Source organism: Pinus tabuliformis, chromosome 2_2 (assembly GCF_031772625.1).
Source record: "Pinus tabuliformis cultivar Carrire ecotype Pingquan chromosome 2_2, CPIR1, whole genome shotgun sequence".
In the NCBI taxonomy this organism is placed as follows: domain Eukaryota; kingdom Viridiplantae; phylum Streptophyta; class Pinopsida; order Pinales; family Pinaceae; genus Pinus; species Pinus tabuliformis.
The window spans coordinates 98808794-98826572 of NC_142300.1; the positions used below are offsets into that span (position 1 = coordinate 98808794).

Below are 17779 nucleotides of genomic sequence, written 5' to 3' on the forward strand. Positions count from 1 at the left end.
GAAAAATAAAGTAGAATATTTCTTTTACTTTAAGAATTTAACATTACCATGAACTACATATCCCTCAAACTTCCCGATGAACTGCATATCAACACTAGGGCAAAAATTCACTTTTATAACTTTAGACACGCATCTAGAAGCAACAAGAAGTCACTAACATACCCTAAAAGTAAATTAAAAAACAAATTAAAAAATAAAAATTAAAAAAAAACACAAGTTAATGAGGAAACGTGGGTTGTACAGCCCTGAAACGCGTTTCCGGCCGTACTGGCCACGTTTCCGTTTCGGGAAACGTGGCAGTATGGCCGGAAATGCGTTTCACGACCGTACCAAACGCGTTTCCGCGTTTCGTACCCATTTCCGTACGGAAACGGACCTCTATACCATGTTTCCTGCAACATAGGTATTGCACTTGGTGACACTTTTTTATATTCACGGTTTCATGATGTATGGTGATATACATGACCAAACTTGTCATATTTGGTGTCTAATAATTTGGATTTACATTGATGTGTATATTTATTTAGAAACAAAATTTTGCATATTTTATGTATTTTTAGTAAACCAGTTTAGAGACTTGATTGAGTCGTCATTTGGTTCTAGTTTCGATCTGATTTGACCCTCAAACCATTTTGGTTCTCGTATAGTCTTCCCCTTGACTAGTTTCTGTTCCAGTTCCAACTTTTAAAACATAGGTAGTTGCCAACCCAAACCATCTAATGCAAAAATTCATCAGTTGCAAACCTTCTATAACTTTTGACTTAGACCAACTAAAGAAACACCACAACCGATAATGACTAACTTCTAATACTGACTACGAGAAAGTGCTAGACAAGAATTGGTCATAGTTGAAATTGTTACCTTTAGTTGCCAACTAATTTCTGCAAGAATGCCTCTTGCTAGTTGTTATTCCTTACAGTATATCGATCCTTTGTTGACTTGGTTGTTAATGATATCTCTATAAGATTGATGGTGTCTTACATAATCCTACAATCTTTCTTTTGACTCGTATATATTCTACGGTGATTGCAATGGATATACAAGTTACCTATTTATATGCTTCTTTAGTCTGATGACCCCTTCTTGCTCGTATGCATTTATCCATTCCTTTGATGGCAGCTAACTCATTCTTGAGATACTGTTTCTAGCAACTATTATTTGGTTTGTAAAACTATAATGGATGTAAGATTAATTTACGTTGTAGAATTTGTTAGGGATGCATGTCATATTGTAGTACTTGTTTAACTTGAACGAAAATTATTCTTTTGTATTGATTTATTTACATTAATATATTATCTGGATGTTACTATTGATATTTGGTGCTTTATGCAATATTCTTCTGTCAGGTGAGTGGTATGCCAACCTTTTCTCGTTCTGTACAAGATGGTGGAGTGGGATTTGATTATCGACTCCATATGGCAGTAGCTGACAAATGGATTGAATTGCTTTCAAAGTGAGTGGATCCAAAAAAACATTATATTTTGTATTCTCATTATGAAAATATTGTTTAACTTTTCATTGTACAAAGCAGGGTACTCATTATCAAAATATTTCGTAGATTATTGCTAAATTGTTTGATGTGATATGCCATGGTCCATGCTGTTTTCCTAGACGAATATCTTTGCTTGGCAGTGGCTAGATATGGTTATTATGTAGCTCTTGATGTAGAATGTTGGTGCATGCACCATAGTACTTTTGGCACCTGTTGTATGTCAAATCATTTGTTTCATTGTTTCCCTTGTCTTTGTGTTTATGGTTATTCTTTAATGTACTTGAAATCATTTGTTTCATTGTTTTTCCCTCATGTGTTTTCCTTGTATTCTTTGATGTAGGAAGAAGGACGAGGATTGGCAAATGGGTGATATTGTATTTACACTATCAAATAGAAGGTGGTCTGAGAAATGTGTAGTATATGCAGAAAGTCATGATCAGGCTCTTGTCGGTGATAAGACAATAGCCTTTTGGCTCATGGACAAGGTGGATCCAATGTCCTTTGTTAGTTTTTTGAATTTTCCTTATGTATGTGGATGAGTTGGCACATAATATACTTACATGATATATTTGTCAACTACAAAATTTAAGGAATTGGTAAATTTGGTTAGTCAAGACTCAATATCCAACATTGTGGTCACCAAAAAATTAACCCATAGACATGCCTTCTTGTGTATTGTTCTTTCTGAAGTCTAAAAATATTTAAATGCAATTGATAAGTTATAAGGCCTACACAAATTTGCAAAGAGACAATGGATAAGGAGTTATATTATTTAACGATAACAATGATAAGATGTACATCATATACTGTCACAAAGGATAGGACTAGCCATACAATGGACATGATTGGTATCAAGATATATTAACTCCTCGCTAACACATAATTTTTCTTGAACCCCTTAGTAAAATATCATGACACTTTATTATATGTTAAAACTCTAAACCTGTGATTCTCTATTGACTACCTAGTACTGACACCTGCTAATGTACATTAATAGATGTTGACACTTTAAGCTTATGATACCTTGTTGACTATACCAAGGTAGCAAAGTGTTACCTTCTAGACTTGCACTCAAAGGTATTTATAATCCCCAAACCACGGGAAAACCTAAGAGAAGTTAGGAAGGTTGCTCATTTTCATCATATCAACTCTCCCTCCCACTTTAGGCTAGGCATTCTCTGGCTCAAGTGAGGATTCCCTAGTAAGGATGTTTAAGATATACTTTAGAAATGAATGGGATGGTGGATAGCCAAGACTAGTGCCTATCTAAGGGGTGAGAGAGTCAAGCACAAGAATTAAAGAGGGTTCGAGCAATAGGGAAGAAGGCATAATAAAGCTGTTAGAAGCATACTCAAAGATGTAAGTCAATATCCAAGAAACTAGAGGATGGCTCTTCCAAAGATGCTGCTCACAGCAGGTACAAAATCAACCAAATCATAATGTGCAACCACAAATAACTAAACTAAAGGACAGCCACATATGAAACCATAAATGTAGACAAGAGTAGGAAGCCTTGTTTATAGAATGAATAGCAAGAAGTCTTCTTTTCAAAATGAATAGCCAACATTAATTCAAGTGTGATATGACCCAAATCAAGAGAGGATGGCTCTGCCACACATAACCTTGAAATTCTAGCTAGGGCAGCCCTCAAAATAGAGTGAACAAGCATAATTGAGACATTACAACAACAAATATCCTTCAAATAAACCCAATAATTACAACAAGATGGTGGGTGGGTTTCATCTCAATGATAATGTCCTTTTATTGGAGCAAAAATGCCCTTCTACACGGATTATTCCACCAGATAAGTATTAGTAATTTCCAGTTATCAAATCAGCCATTAAAATAGAAAAAAAATGAAAACCTTGCATTAAATTCCCTTTGACTTCTTTCTTTCAACAAATCTTCAACTAAGCTTGGAGGGGATCTCCCACAACTCCAACCATGGCTATGGAAATGAGAGCTCTCTCCTTTGATACAACACTTTCTCAACCATTTTATAATAAAACAATATTTGGTGACTTTTAGATCCAAATTTATCTCCAAAGTTGAATATTAAATTACAAAAAAATATCTAGAAGTCCCTATCAAGCTAGGTGCTCATAATGGTGAATGAGGTTTGACTGAATCTCTACTGTCACATGCCACGTTCTCATGGAGGGAATCTCCCTAAGCTGTGTGTGTTTGACCTCTTTTATGTTGGGTGCTTCATTAAAATGGATCTCTTTCCTCAATATATGCCATAAGCTTCTGTTAAGGAGCGCCCTAGGAATCTCTGCTCTTCTTACCTTGAAAAGTGCCTTTAGATGCTCCCTTGGGTGAAGCGCTTCTCTTTTTTGACCTCTTTGACTAAGGCATATGATTGGGAGTGGTCCCTTGGTCATGTGTCAAACTCCTTAGCGAAATTCTCCATCAATACATTTGTTATCCCTTGATTAGGATAAAAGGAAATGTACATCCATAATATTTCCAACCATTTGAAAATATAAAAGAGATTCATATGCCACTTGTTATCCTTTTTAATCTTAGTGCTTCTTTGTTATGGACATAAATGTATACAAAATAATATGAATAATATAATATAGTTAATGAAGGGATGTATGAAGGGATATGTCCCAGCTAAAAAGCATGACTCTTTATGAAAGGGCACTACCACTTAGCTATAAATATGGGGCTTGTTACCCACCAAAATGGGTAAACCCATAGGAGAAAGCTTTTCTCCTACGTTTGACAGCCAACCAGACAACTGATAAGCCTTGCCAACCACCATTTGCTGATGATATTCCATATATCTCTGCCACTTGCATCAACCATTTGTTTTCCACCCATTTGATATTAGCACTTGGACAAAGGTGGGCTTCCATTCAAAAGGTACTTTGATCATTTTGCAATCGTGTGCTTATACTTGTTGTTTTTGGGCATTTAGTGTGAATTATGGTGTGATCTTGAAGATTGACAGACTTTGACTATGATCCTGTTCTCTCACCTTACTTGGGGGGTTAATCTTTGATCCTAGTCAATTGGGACCTCCCTTAAGGCCCTTTAGGTATAGGAGGGGAACTACCTGGGAAGCCTTGATTGACATAACATTGTTCCATCTTAACATATGTCATAATTGACACCTTGCATCTTACATTATAGGCTCATATCTCACCTCTATTCTTCGGGTACAACTTGTCATTAGTTCTCTGTGATTTGTCACTCAATCATCCACATACCTTGGTAGGGCTTGGAAACTTTGGTTTCGGATGTTGATGTAGCCAAACGAAACAAAAAGAGAAAATCATGGCCCCAATGAAATAAAAGAAAGAAAATTTAAAATGCAAAAGATGGCTAGGGACATAAAGCCTAGCATGAACTCTAGCTTGTGAAAATTCTATCATTGCAGCAACTGATTTACTTTTCCTACTTATTTAATCATAAGTTATTCATGAAATTACTTCAATAAACATTAAATAAATACTGCTGCAGATATTACACTGTAATACAGAAATAAACATATGCACAAGAATCAACACATTGACACAATTATTTTGGACTAATGTCCCCGGAAAAACCCAATGTGAGAAAACTGGTGTAGCAAGGGAAGATTTTATTATTCAACAATTTTCTAGTACAACAGGGTGCCAAACTAGCTTACCCATAGATAGACAAATTTTCCAGCACTTCTTTTGAAACCAGCGTCAGTCCTACTGACCTCTGCGTGACCTGAAACCCCCTGCGTCAGCGTGATGAGACTTTGCGTAGCGTCTCTGGCCTTTTGTGTCACTCTTGCAGCCTCTGCGTGCATGACGTAGGCCCTACTGGCTCTGCGCAGTCTCTGCTTCTTTTGCGTGGCTCCCTATGGCCTTGTGTCTGCCTTTTTTGCCTCTGTGCTGATCTCTTGTCTCTCTGTTCCGTACTTGCTACCTCCTGACTGCTCTCCAGACCACTGGTTCAATTTCTCAGCTAACCCCACTCCAAAAACTGAACTGACTGATCTCCCTCAGTATGTTCTCCAAGTGACCCTCAAGCCTCCTCTTATACTTTTCTTGTTGACAAGTCAACACCCGAGATTAAGTCCCTAATTAACGGCTAAGATTGGAGCTGGGTTGATCCATGACTTTTGGACCATTCTAACACAGTTTTATATTAATACACATTAATATTTTATTTTCCCTAAGTTTAGATTTAGGGACTCCATTGAAAATATTAATTATTTTAATATCTCCCAAACTATTTAGAATCTGTCCAAACCCTTTCTGAGTATTGGAGATCTCATGTACCTTAGCCTCTCCACCAATTTTCGTGGCTAGAGCACATCCGATGCTACCCCAAATCAACAGCCCCTCTTAGCGAGGACTGTGCTCTAGTAATACTCCTCAATGAGTATCACCCTGATCATCCGGCATCAGTCCCTGTGCTGATGCTAAGCCTCCTTGCCCAACATCCTCTGCATTGCTGCATCCTGTACTGCTGCCCATGACTCTGTTATTGCCATTGCTGCATCTGTACGACAACTCCCTCTGCATTTGTGCTGCTACTGGGCCTTTCTCCCAACACCGCATCCGCATTGCAAATCCCTATGCATCTGTGCTACTGCTGGTCCGTTCTCCCAACACTGCATCTGCACTGCAACTCCCTCTCCATTTACACTCATTTCTACTTCTGAAAGGGGTTCTTTACCATCCCCATCTTTTCCCTGAAGTAGTCAAATTTTGACTTTCTAAGGGCCTTGGTGAGAATATATGCCACCTGTTCTCTTGTAGGAGTGTAGCTCAACTATACGACTCCTCTTTGGACACAGTGTTTGACAAAGTGACATCGGATGTCAATATGCTTCGACCTATCATGAACCTCTGTATTCTCAGAGAGTTTGATGCAACTCTGATTATCACACATGATCCTGGTCACCTTCAGATTTCTTCTGAATAGGTTGACCAACAGTTTTCTAAGCCATATGGCCTCACACGAAGATGTGCTTGCTGCCATATATTTTGTCTTAGATGAGCTTGGAGCCACAAACTTTTGTTTCCTATTGCACCAGGAGGTCATTCCTGATCCAATGTTGAAATAGTACCTAGAGGTACTTTTCCGATCCATTGAACTTCCTGCCCAATCTGCATCAGTAAATCCACTCACTTTGATATCCTTCCCCTTGGAGTATAAGAGCCCATAATCAACTGTTCCTTGTAAATACCTGAGAACATGTTTGGCTGCTGCCCAGTGTGACCTCTTTGGTTCCACAATGAACTGATTGAGGGTGTTGACAGCGTAGAAATATTTGGCCTGGTATTGACCATGTTAGTGTCAGTCTTTCCAGCCTTCCTACAGTGATCAAATATGCTCTTACAAAGTGGTCTCAGAGTGTCAAGGTCAAATTTTGTCATTTCAGTGAGTCTTCAAGCAAAATTTGGGCACTAGGCATTAGGTCTAGGGTTTGCTTTCACTCCTTTCAAAATTGTCCAAATGTCGGTCCATGTCATCATTCTTCTGAGTTTATCATCATTCATAGGGTTGTCATTATCATGTGAGTGTCTAATGAGTCATTTTACACCTTGTTCATGCTTCAGTTGCGCATAGGCAAGGTTCATTTGCCTCTCCTAGGGTTTTGAAGGCAATTTCTCTTGGATGGTCAAATCATTAGCAAAACTGGTATTCAGATGTTCATACACCTTCCCCTATCCTTAAAGTACCTTATCAAATGCTTCCCATCACTGAGATCCCCCAAATTCCTCATTTTTTCACAAACCCTAGTTTCTTGCTACAACCTGGCAATTTTCTAGGTTGGGCCTGTGTTTTGCCCTTTTGGACCCCTTCCCCTCACTCAATCTCTGAGATTCCACTTTCCCCTACTTCCTAACATCCCTCCCTACTCCCCAAAATTTCCTCAAGAATTTAAAAGCCCCCCTCCCTTCATTTTATCATTATTTGCCTCCAAGACTCCAAGAGCAAGTGTGAAAGGCGACTTAGTGAAAAAACTGGGCGAAATTGCTGTGAGAGCCCGCGCGCTACGCATCAGGGTCCGCGCGCTACGCGTTGGGCGTGCGCTACGCGTCAGGGCAGAGGTTCCAGTGTTAAAAAGGCACGGGCGCTACGCGTCAGGACCCGCGCGCTACGCGTTGGGGTTTACACACAGAAAAATTGCCTTCAAACCTCAAATCGACCCCAAATCTCTTCAAGGTTGCAGGCAGGCCTCCAAACATCAAAGTATATTGCTTGCTAAAGCTTGAATGAGCATTTAAATGTCATCATTTTGAAATGAGAAGTTCATGTGTATTTGCTTAAAAATGTCAAAGTGCAAGTAAAGCTAGGGTTTTGTTTTGCTGCTCTCAAGGTCATCTCTTTCACTCCCATTTGTTCCCCACATCCCAGCCACCTCCCTTATCATTTTTACCTAATCTCCCTACCAAAAATATCAAAGCCCTAAAACCCTACCTCTATCCCTAAAATTCAATAACATAACCCTAAACCCTACTTCCCATAAAACCCCTGCAAATTATAATTGTATGATGTTGTATATGTCATGATTCCTTCCCTAAATCCTCTTTTACTTATATTTTCCCTCAGTTCCCTCAAAAGTCTCCCTTCCCTAACATCTCCCTTGTGTTATTTGTCCCCTTGAAGCAGCATTTCAACAGTAAAAGCAACAGGTCATTTGAGCAGAAGCAGCAGTACATTTCAGCCACTTTGCTCTTGAAACCATGTCAGAAACCGAAACCGACTATGAGCAAAGTGATGACCGTGAGTCAACACCAGAGGTTGAGGTACAAAGGAGGCCTCACAGGGGTGGTAAGGGTGGTCACCATGTGAGAGAGGAGCCCACCTCTTTGACCTATTTGCAGGCTTGTCCACTTGCAGTCACATGTTTCCGCCATCAATCATGTTATGAATTTTGCGAGAGGATTTCTCAAATTCAGCACCATAGGGAATTGGTCCGCTTGTTTATTTTGCATTTGCATGACGGGCATGTGAATCTTGCAGGGATGGATTTTACATTATCACATGAGATTGTTGCTCAAGCAATAGGGATACCCAATGTTGGAGAAGAGTGGAACAAGTGCAAACTGTTGGACAGATTTCAGTATGAGCCCTACATTAAACCTGTGTACATGAGGCACATGACTAGTGTATTTCCTTTCAGATTTTTGAAGGATGAGTATGCTCCCTTGATGAGGCTCATCATTCGCTATTTCACCTGTGAGGGTAGATTTTCACGTTTGTATTCGTACCATATCCGCTTGTTGATGCATTTCACACGGGTACGGATGATGAACATACCATTTTTCATGTGCCGGAATATTGAGAGGATGGTGCCCTTGATGCAGAGAAAGAGCCCAGCACAGCAACACAGGAGCATCTATCATTATGGTTTGATCAAGCTTGTGGTCATACATCAGTTGGCCCAGCAGGGTATCCCATGGGAGGATTTCATCTCTCGAGATTTCTTCACAGCACCACCACCCCCTGAGGTTGTTCATGAGGAGGGAGGACCATCACAGCAGTATGACATCCCTGAGCCCAGACATGTCAGCTCCCCTCCATTGGTCACATATCAGAGAGGCCACAAGGCCTTATTTGCATCAGCTCGGCGAGTATTTTCTCCACACCAGGTGGAAGGGGTCTCGCCATCTTCATCAGCACCGCGAGTGTTATCTCCACATCAGGTGGAAGGGGCCTCGCTTCCGACAGCAGCACAGGTATCAGAGAGGGGCAAGCAGCCCATGATTGAGGAGGGATTGTCAGGTGATCCAGATATCGACATCATTGATCTTGACACCCGTTCTCCTAACACGGAGCTTCACAAGATCATTCAGCAAAAGGAGGTTGAAAATTGCTTGTTGCAAGAAAAATTAGAGATGGCACAATGGACGATTACATATTTGGAGCAGCGCAACAAGCAATTAGAAGATGAGCACACTCTTGATGAGTTGCAGAGGATCCATGAAGACCGTAACTTGGCTCATAAAAGACCCGGTGATTTGGTACCCATTGAGCGAGAGGCTATGCTTCTCCGGGTCAATGCTCATTTGGAGAGGTTGCTGGCCAAGGCCAACAAAGATAAGGACCTGCTCCGGAACATGAAGAACCACTATTGGGCCCGAATGCACGTATGCAAGGCGAGAATGAAGGTGCTCCAAGGACGGTTGGCCAAATTACTAAAACGAAGAAAAAGGCCCGATCCCCTCCACATCTTGGCTGAGGCTTCCTTGAAGGAGCATGATGCTAAATGACTCAACTCCAGCACAAATTTCAAAAAAATTTGAGCATTTTTGGTCACTTGTGAATTTTTGGGCTAAAAACAGGTTTTCTTCACCAACGCGTAGCGCGCCGCGCGCGACCCTTTAGATGGGCAACTCCATTTCAGGAAAACTCAACATTTTTGGATTTGTCATGCAAAAATACACCTGCTCAGCAATTACCAAGAGATTTCATCAAGTTTTGAGCCTCTAGAAGGTCCAAAAACAAGCAAAAAATGACTTTCTGTCACTTTTTTGACACACAGGAAGCAGTCTTGGGAGATTGCAATTTTGGAGGGGCAAATGGACACCAAATTCAGAAATTCCACTTGGGTTGGAAAGTAGACATCCAGACCTTTCCAACAAGCCCACTTTTGCCTCATTTGGACACCTGGAAGTGCCTCAAAAGTTGCTCCAAAGGCGCGCTACGCGTTCAGAATCAGGGCGCTACGCGTTGGGCAATTTTCACAGAAATGCACCTACAGCTCAGCAAAACGCAGTTTTGACTGGATTTGACTTTTTGGAGTGGATTTTGATCCTCCTTGTTGTAAATGATGTAATTTTATGATATTTTGACACTCATTTATCTCTTCTAGAAGATTCATTCATGAGATAGGCAAAAATTTAATGAATGAATTGGTTTCCTAGCTTATAGAGGCAAGTTGTTTTGACTGCCTAGTTTTCAGTGCTCAGTTTAGAATTGGTTGAAACAGCTCCTAGGATAGTGAGCTCGACCCCTAGAGGCAAGGAAAGATGTTAGATTGCCTATATTATGTATTTTCTTGGTCATTTTCATGGTTGGACTCTTGAGGGAGAAGCTTCTATTGTATTACTCATTGTATCTCTGCAATTTTTGGCAAAGGAAGACCAGGGTTTTGCAGTCATTTTTGGGATTCCTGTGGTTACATGTATTGATGGTGTGTTTCTCTTTGTACTTGTAAGTTTGTTATGTGATTCATCTTCTTACTTTTCCTTCTGCAAATTAAGCAAATGAAGTGTTAAAGTAGAATTCATGATTGCCATGCTCTGCTTTTAAGTTTGCTTTATATCAATGTTTTCATCTGTTTAAGGCGAATTCAAGGTGTTTACTTGCTCTCCTTAGCTCCTCACCAGTCATTCTTGCCCATCTGACTTTTTCAAAGGCATCAATACAGTCTCCTACCTTGCCCCAAAGAACCCCCTGCAAAAACTGTGTCCAATCCCCGCACCCAAAATTGCCTTTCCCCGATTTTCCACCAAAATCCTAAAAATCTCAAATCAAACCTTTTATCAGTTTACTAGCCTAAAATCAGTGTTCTTTATTGGTTATCTCCGCCCTTTGAAGATCTTTGTCGAGATATACCGGAAAGAGCCCTCTCCTGCCCCGTAGGGCTAGCTACGAGGCTAAGTGGTTTGATGTTGCCTTGGAATTTGCCTTTCTCAGCCTGAGGTGAAATTTCAAGCGCTAACAGACCAGATATATCAGGGACCCTATGAGCTGCCAGTATAGGGTTGGATCGACATCTTTGTCTTTTGATGCATCAATCTTCTTCTAGTTGGTGATCATTGGCGTAAGCATAGGTCTACAGTCTCCCATTGCGAACCTTTTCAGGATTTCTGTAGCATACCTCCCTTGCCCAAGGAAGATTTCTCCTTTCTGCTGCCAAACTTCCAACCCTAGGAAGTAGTGCATTCATCCCAGATCCTTCATATCGAATTCTGTGGCTAGATTCTTTTTGCAGTCCTCAATGAGTCTGGATGATCCTGTCAGAAAGAGAACATCTACATATAATAATACGATAAGTGGCTCGTTCTTTACGACTAGATAGTAGAGATTCGGATACGCATCACTCTTGACAAACCCCATCTTTTGCAAGTAGCCATTTATTCGACCATCCCTTGCTCTCGGTGCCTGCTTCAGCCCATATAAGGCTTTCTTCAGTCTTCCTACATGAGACTTCTTCTCATGAGTTTCAAAGCCCTCTAGTTGTTCAATGTATACCTCTTCTTCTATTACCTCGTCCAGAAATGCCTGTCTTGACATCCATTTGATGGATCTCCTATCCCATCTGGGCTACAAGAGATATCATGGTCCTAATAGATGTATACCTGGCTACCAGGGCGAAGGTTTCCTCATAGTCAATCCCTTCCTTTTGAGCACACCCCTTAGCCACAAATCTGGCCTTGTATTTCTCAACACCGTCGTCCGCAGTATATTTGATCTTGTAGATCCATCTTGAACCTACCACAGATCTGTCTTGAGTCCTTGACACCACCTCCCAGACATCGTTCACAATTATGGAGTTATACTCCTCTACCATCACATCTAGCCAGACCTGATGCTGAGTTGCCTCCTTGAAACTGGCAGGCTCTCCATCCTGAGCTACTAACTTCTGATATTTGTCTGGCTGTTTTCGCTCCCTCTTACTGTTCCTTGGTTCACCGATGAAGTTCTCTGCATCACGCAGGATCTGACGAAGTTCACTGCTAGTTCTTCCTCTGCCAGTAGGTGCTTCTGTTCGCTCCTCCTCATCCTGAGAATCTTCCTGACGTGAGGAAGAATTCTTCACTTTTGTTGGTTGAAGAGGCATGACCAATGGACCCTCTTTCGACTGCTCCTCGGAAGGCATTTTGCGAGATCTTCTAAAAGCTCTGTCCTCCAAGAACTTTAGATCTCGTTGTACTACTACCTTTCTGCTCCCTGGAAGATAGATTTTGTATGCCTTAGCGTTCTCGCTATATCCCACCAGATATCCCTTTTCTACAGTCTGATCGAGCTTCTTCCTTTTTTCTTCGGGTATGCGACAATATGCTAAACTCCCAAATATCCTGAAATGACTGACTTCAGGCGTCTTCCAATTGAAGACTTTCTCTGGAGTAATCTTGCCCAATGCCCGATGAGGAGTCCTGTTTTGAACGTAGACAGCTATGTTGCATGCTTCCGCCCACAGGAATTTTGGCATATCCTGATCATACAACATGGCCCTAGCTGCTTCTGCAATAGTCCTGTTTTTCCTTTCTGTCACCCCATTCTGCTACGGATTGTAGGGAGCTATCCACTCTCTTCTAATGCCCTCCTTAGTGCAATAATTAGTGAAGTCCTTATCGACATACTCTCCACCATTATCTGCGCGCAAAACTTTTATTTTCTTCCCAGTCAGATTCTCCACCAGAGCCTTGAACTCCTTGAATCGACAGAAAACCTCATCATTGGTTTTCAGAAAATAAATCCAAGTTTTCCTCGAGTGGTCATCAATGAAGGTAAGGAAATACTCGGCACCACTAAGAGCTTTGATGGACATAGGTTCGCAGATATCTGAGTGTATCAATCCCAGTACACTCTTGGCCCTGTGTTTGCTCCTAGAAAATGCCGTCTTGGCATACTTTCGTAGAGTGCATTGCCTCCATACATCATCTCTTTCCGTACTCAGATCCGAAACTCTTGTTACAGAGCTCCTGAGAATTCTCAGAGCTCCATGGTGCAGGTGACCCATCCTTCTGTGCCATAGTTCATTCAAGTCCTTGTCCCCATGACTGCCTGTTAGTGCTATTGGTGATTCTAGTTATAATCTATACAACCGATTACTTTTGATCTCGATCTACACTTTCTTTTTCCAGCTAGGGTGTTTGACGTATACCTTTTCCTTGATGAAGTAGACGTCATAGCCCTTGCCTTGTAGTTGTGACACGAAAAGTAAGTTCATCCCCAATCCTGGTACATGCAGCACATTTGTGGCACGAAACCGCTCTCCCGATTCTGTCTGAAAAACTATGGTACCCTTCCCTACTGGAGTACACTTTGCCTTGTTCCCCATGGTGATCTAAAAGTTCATCTTCTCTTCTCAATATTCTAAGAAACACTCCATGATTCCCGTCATATGCCACGAGGCTCCACTGTCTATATGCCATACTTCTGATGATGCAACACTAGTCATGCATGCCACTTCTTCTTCTAGCCTGGAAGCCAACATAGGGAAATCGAAATGTCTTTGTCTTGTGCAATCTTCTGAAAATTTGTGTGAGTCCCCTGAGGTGGATGCCTTTGCATTGTGGTCTTGACCCATAACTGATTTTCCCTTTCTGTCTCTGATTACTTCCTTTGATACCATGTGAAAATTCTATCACTGTAGCAACTGATTTACTTTTCCTACTTATTTCATCATAAGTTATTCATGAAATTACTTCAATAAACATCAAAATAAATACTGCTGCAGATATCACATCGTAATACAGAAACAAACATATGCACAAGAATCAACACATTCACATAGTTATTTTGGACTAATGTCCTCGGAAAAACCCAATGTGAGAAAACCGTTGCAGCAAGGGAGGATTTTATTATTCAACAATTTTCTAGTACAATAGGGTGCCAAAGTGGCTTACCCATAGATAGACAAATTTTCCAGCACTTCTTCTGAACCCAAAGTCAACCCTACTGACCTGTGCGTGACCTGAATCCCTCTACGTCAGCCTGATGGGACTCTGCGTAGCCTCTCTGGCCTTCGGCGTCTCTCCTGCAGCCTCTGCGTGGATGACGCAAGCCCTACTAGCTCTGCGTAGTCTCTGCTGCTTCTTTGTGGCTCCCTTTGGCCCTGTGTATGCATTTTCTGCCTCTGTGCTGATCTCTTGTCTCTCTATTCCGTACTTGCTGCCTGCTGACTGCTTTCTAGACCCACTGGTTCAATTTCTTAGCTAACACCGCTCCAAAATTGAACTGACTGGTGTCCCTCAGTATGTTCTCCAAGTGACCCTCAAGCCTCATCTTATACTTTTCTCGTTGACAAATCAATGATCGAGATTAAGTCCCTAATCAACAGCTAAGATTAGATCTGGCTTGATCCATGACTTTTGGACCATTTTAACACAGTTTTATATTAATACACATTAATATTTTATTTTCCCTAAGTTTAGACTTAGGGACTCCATTAAAAATATTAATTATTTTAATATCTCCCAAACTGTTTAGAATCTGCCCAAACCCTTTCTATGTATTGGAGATCTCATGTGCCTTAGCCTCTCCACCAATTTTCGTGGCTGGAGTACATCTGATGCTACCCCAAATCAACATACCTCAGTCATATGGCCATCACCCAGTTCCTGAGCACATATGGCTCCATTATATGAAAGGAAGGAACCCTTGCATGTCCCAACCTTGATGAGCAATAAACTGAGTCATCTTAAATGTGTAATAAAAATGTTACATAATACAAGACAAGCTCTAACCCTTGGGCTATGAGCAGTAATACAAAGAAAATCAAGAAGAAGTAAAAGGTATACAAGAGGGCTGGAAAAATCCAAGCCAAGATGGTAACTCATGCATCCACGAATGCTCCCTTCTCACATCTATACACACAGGATGTGGACACCCACATCAACTGGTCCTGTTGACCATGACACTTGGCCATGAAGTCTTATTCCTTCCATTACGATCATTATCATTCACTAACACCTATCAATTAGAGGGTGGACTAGGGAAATATTACTTTCTCTTAGGGGTTGGAAGCATCTAATATGGTTGATCTTTAGCCACCCCTACATAGGGAGAAAACATCTTTGTGAGATCAGGGTCCTGATTTTGGAAGGGGATCCTTGTTTGGAGTATTAAACTGCCCTTATCATTCAAGTTTGACTCACTTAGATGCATTATTGATCTTGGTCTCTAATGATTGGTTGCTTTCACAGGAATTCTTGTTGTTCCTGTCAGGTGGTTCAACAACCCAAGTTTGGGCAGCTACTCCATAGGTACCTAGGCCTTCAATACAAGTATATTGGCACAAATAGGTGAAATGTTGAGACCCTTGGGCCTCCTAGCGACATCATTGGATGACATGTCCTAGAGCACATCTACAACCTAGGATGTTGGATGATTTGACCCAGGTTTGAGGATTCCTCAGGTTGACACAACTAGACCCAACATGCCCCCATGTTGGCCTGGGAAAATGGGGTCGTAAATGGAGGTAAATGCCGAGGAAGGATCTTGATGTAGTAATGAGAGATGCACTAGGGAATCCACTTGTAAAACCCTATTTACTATTTTTATGAGGGGAGAAATTAATTATAAGGCCTGCACACTAGGAGTTCCCTTATAGGCTATTAAGAAGTTAATTATTCATGCAATAATGAAGCATAATGTCACAAATAATAAGCATTTAGACATGAGGCAGTAGAAACCCTATGTAAAACATTTGAAGCATGCAAAGTATGAATTATCAACAATAAACTTACAAATTCTTCCACAATAGCTCTTCTTTCAATCCTAGAATGGTGTCTCCACGCAAAAAATCACATCCAAGACAAATTGCATCCAAAAATGATCACATTATGCCCATGTAGCGAATTAGGAAGCAGGTCACACTCTTTCTAGAGAAGTCGAATTCACATCTATGATGATCATAAATGAGGTGAGGGGGAGGCTCTATTTCTATGAGCCTTCTTCCACTCACTTTACAAATAAAGACGACTAAAATCCCTAAAGGCAAGTTCACTTTTGAGTCTTCCACAAGAAAGATGTTACAAGCCGACCTCATAGCTCAAAAACAAGACCAATATGGCATAAAAGCCCACACATGTGGGAATAAATGCTCCAATTGTTTGATGTTACCCTCCAAATGAGTCCAATAAGCCCTCAAAGAGTGAGCAAGGGCTAACAAATGCTCCATAGTCCAAGAAGTGCTCAAGGATCATGTAAAATCCATTGAGAGTATCTCCATGCCAATAGGTCACGCCCCAAAAGTGCCTTATCTCACCCTCACAAGAGAAAAGGGTGTGGTGTGGCATCAACTAGCTCAAGCGTCAGGGCTACAAGGTGATGCCCATCAAACAATGTCAAGGCCAGCTAAGGGGCATCTTGGGTCCATTGGGCACATCATCGATATTTTCAACACTAAGCATCATGGGCTCAATGTTTCAGCATCCGGGGATTGCTTTCTCTGTTCTAGATGGTACATCTTCTACTACTTTGTTGAGGAGGTGGGGCAGTCAACTCAAGAAGCCTATGTTGTTGTGATATGGACGACCTAACAAAACCTCGTCAAGATCAAGTGTAAATCAATCAGTGATTAGGTAGCTAAGATCAGAGATGAATCATAGTGGACCATACTCAAAGTTAGGGGCATAACGAATACTTCACATGAAGATCACCACCAAATATCTAAATAGACCAAGTCCCATATAGGTGTTCCCTCTCTTATTTTTGAGATAGCTAGGTCGATGACCCTATTAGGTGTTTCCAATCCCCAAGGGGAAGTGACAGGTCTCAGGTTAACCCATTAGTCCATAAGTGCAAGTGTAGATGGTGGTAATGGAGTGGGAAAGACCTCATGGCTAAGTGCTATAGCCAAGAGACCAACTAATGGTGGTCCAACATCTTGGGTGTATAGATGTAAGGAGGGAACAATCATGGAGGCATGATTTACCCCTTTTGTCAGCTTGCGTTTTCCACCCGTTTGGTGCACCTTTTACTTCTTTATGATAATGATCTAATATAGGTGCATAGCTTAGGAGCCTAAGCTTGCGTTTGAGAGCATGAAGTCTGTAGATTTTGGGTAGCATCGGATGTGCTCTAGCTCCGAAAATTGGTGGAGGGGCTAGAAAACGTAAAATCTATAGAACCTAGAAATTGTTTAGAGAAATTCCACGCGGATGAGGAGTTATTAAAATAATTAATATTTTTAATGGGTTCCTAAGTCTAAACTTAAGAAAATAAAAATATTAATGTGTATTAATAAAAATATGGGTTAGAAGGTTCTAAGTGACGAGGATCAATCTTGTTTTAATCTTAGCCATTGATTAGAGATTAGATCACAACCATTGATTCATCAACAGGAAAAGTATAAGAGGAGGCTTGAGGGTCAGTTGGAGAGACACCGAATTGATCAAAGAGTTCAATTTTTCTGGGGCGAGGTTTGCTGAGAAAATTGAGCTAGTGATCTGAGCTGCAGTGAGAGGTAGTTTGGCAGAGGGACTTTAGTCCAAGGCCAAAGAAAACATAGTAGAGAGGCAGAGCAGCACTAGGAGGGACAACGCAGCTCTCGAGAGGGTGACACAGAGGCCAGAGAGGCTGACGCAGGTGACGCAAAAGTTGGAGGGG

At 41.2% G+C, this 17779-nt stretch overlaps 1 protein-coding gene across 2 annotated transcripts in view; it reads left to right on the forward strand.

Moving 5' to 3' along the window:
* Positions 1 to 17779, forward strand: part of LOC149191584 (1,4-alpha-glucan-branching enzyme 2-2, chloroplastic/amyloplastic-like) — a 425710-nt gene that overhangs the window by 289867 nt on the left and 118064 nt on the right. For both annotated transcript variants that reach the window (XM_089404340.1, XM_089404341.1), the window contains exons 16-17: positions 1347 to 1453; positions 1833 to 1977. In XM_089404340.1, the coding sequence (XP_089260466.1) occupies positions 1347 to 1453; positions 1833 to 1977 (252 nt within the window). The remainder of the gene's footprint in view (positions 1 to 1346; positions 1454 to 1832; positions 1978 to 17779) is intronic.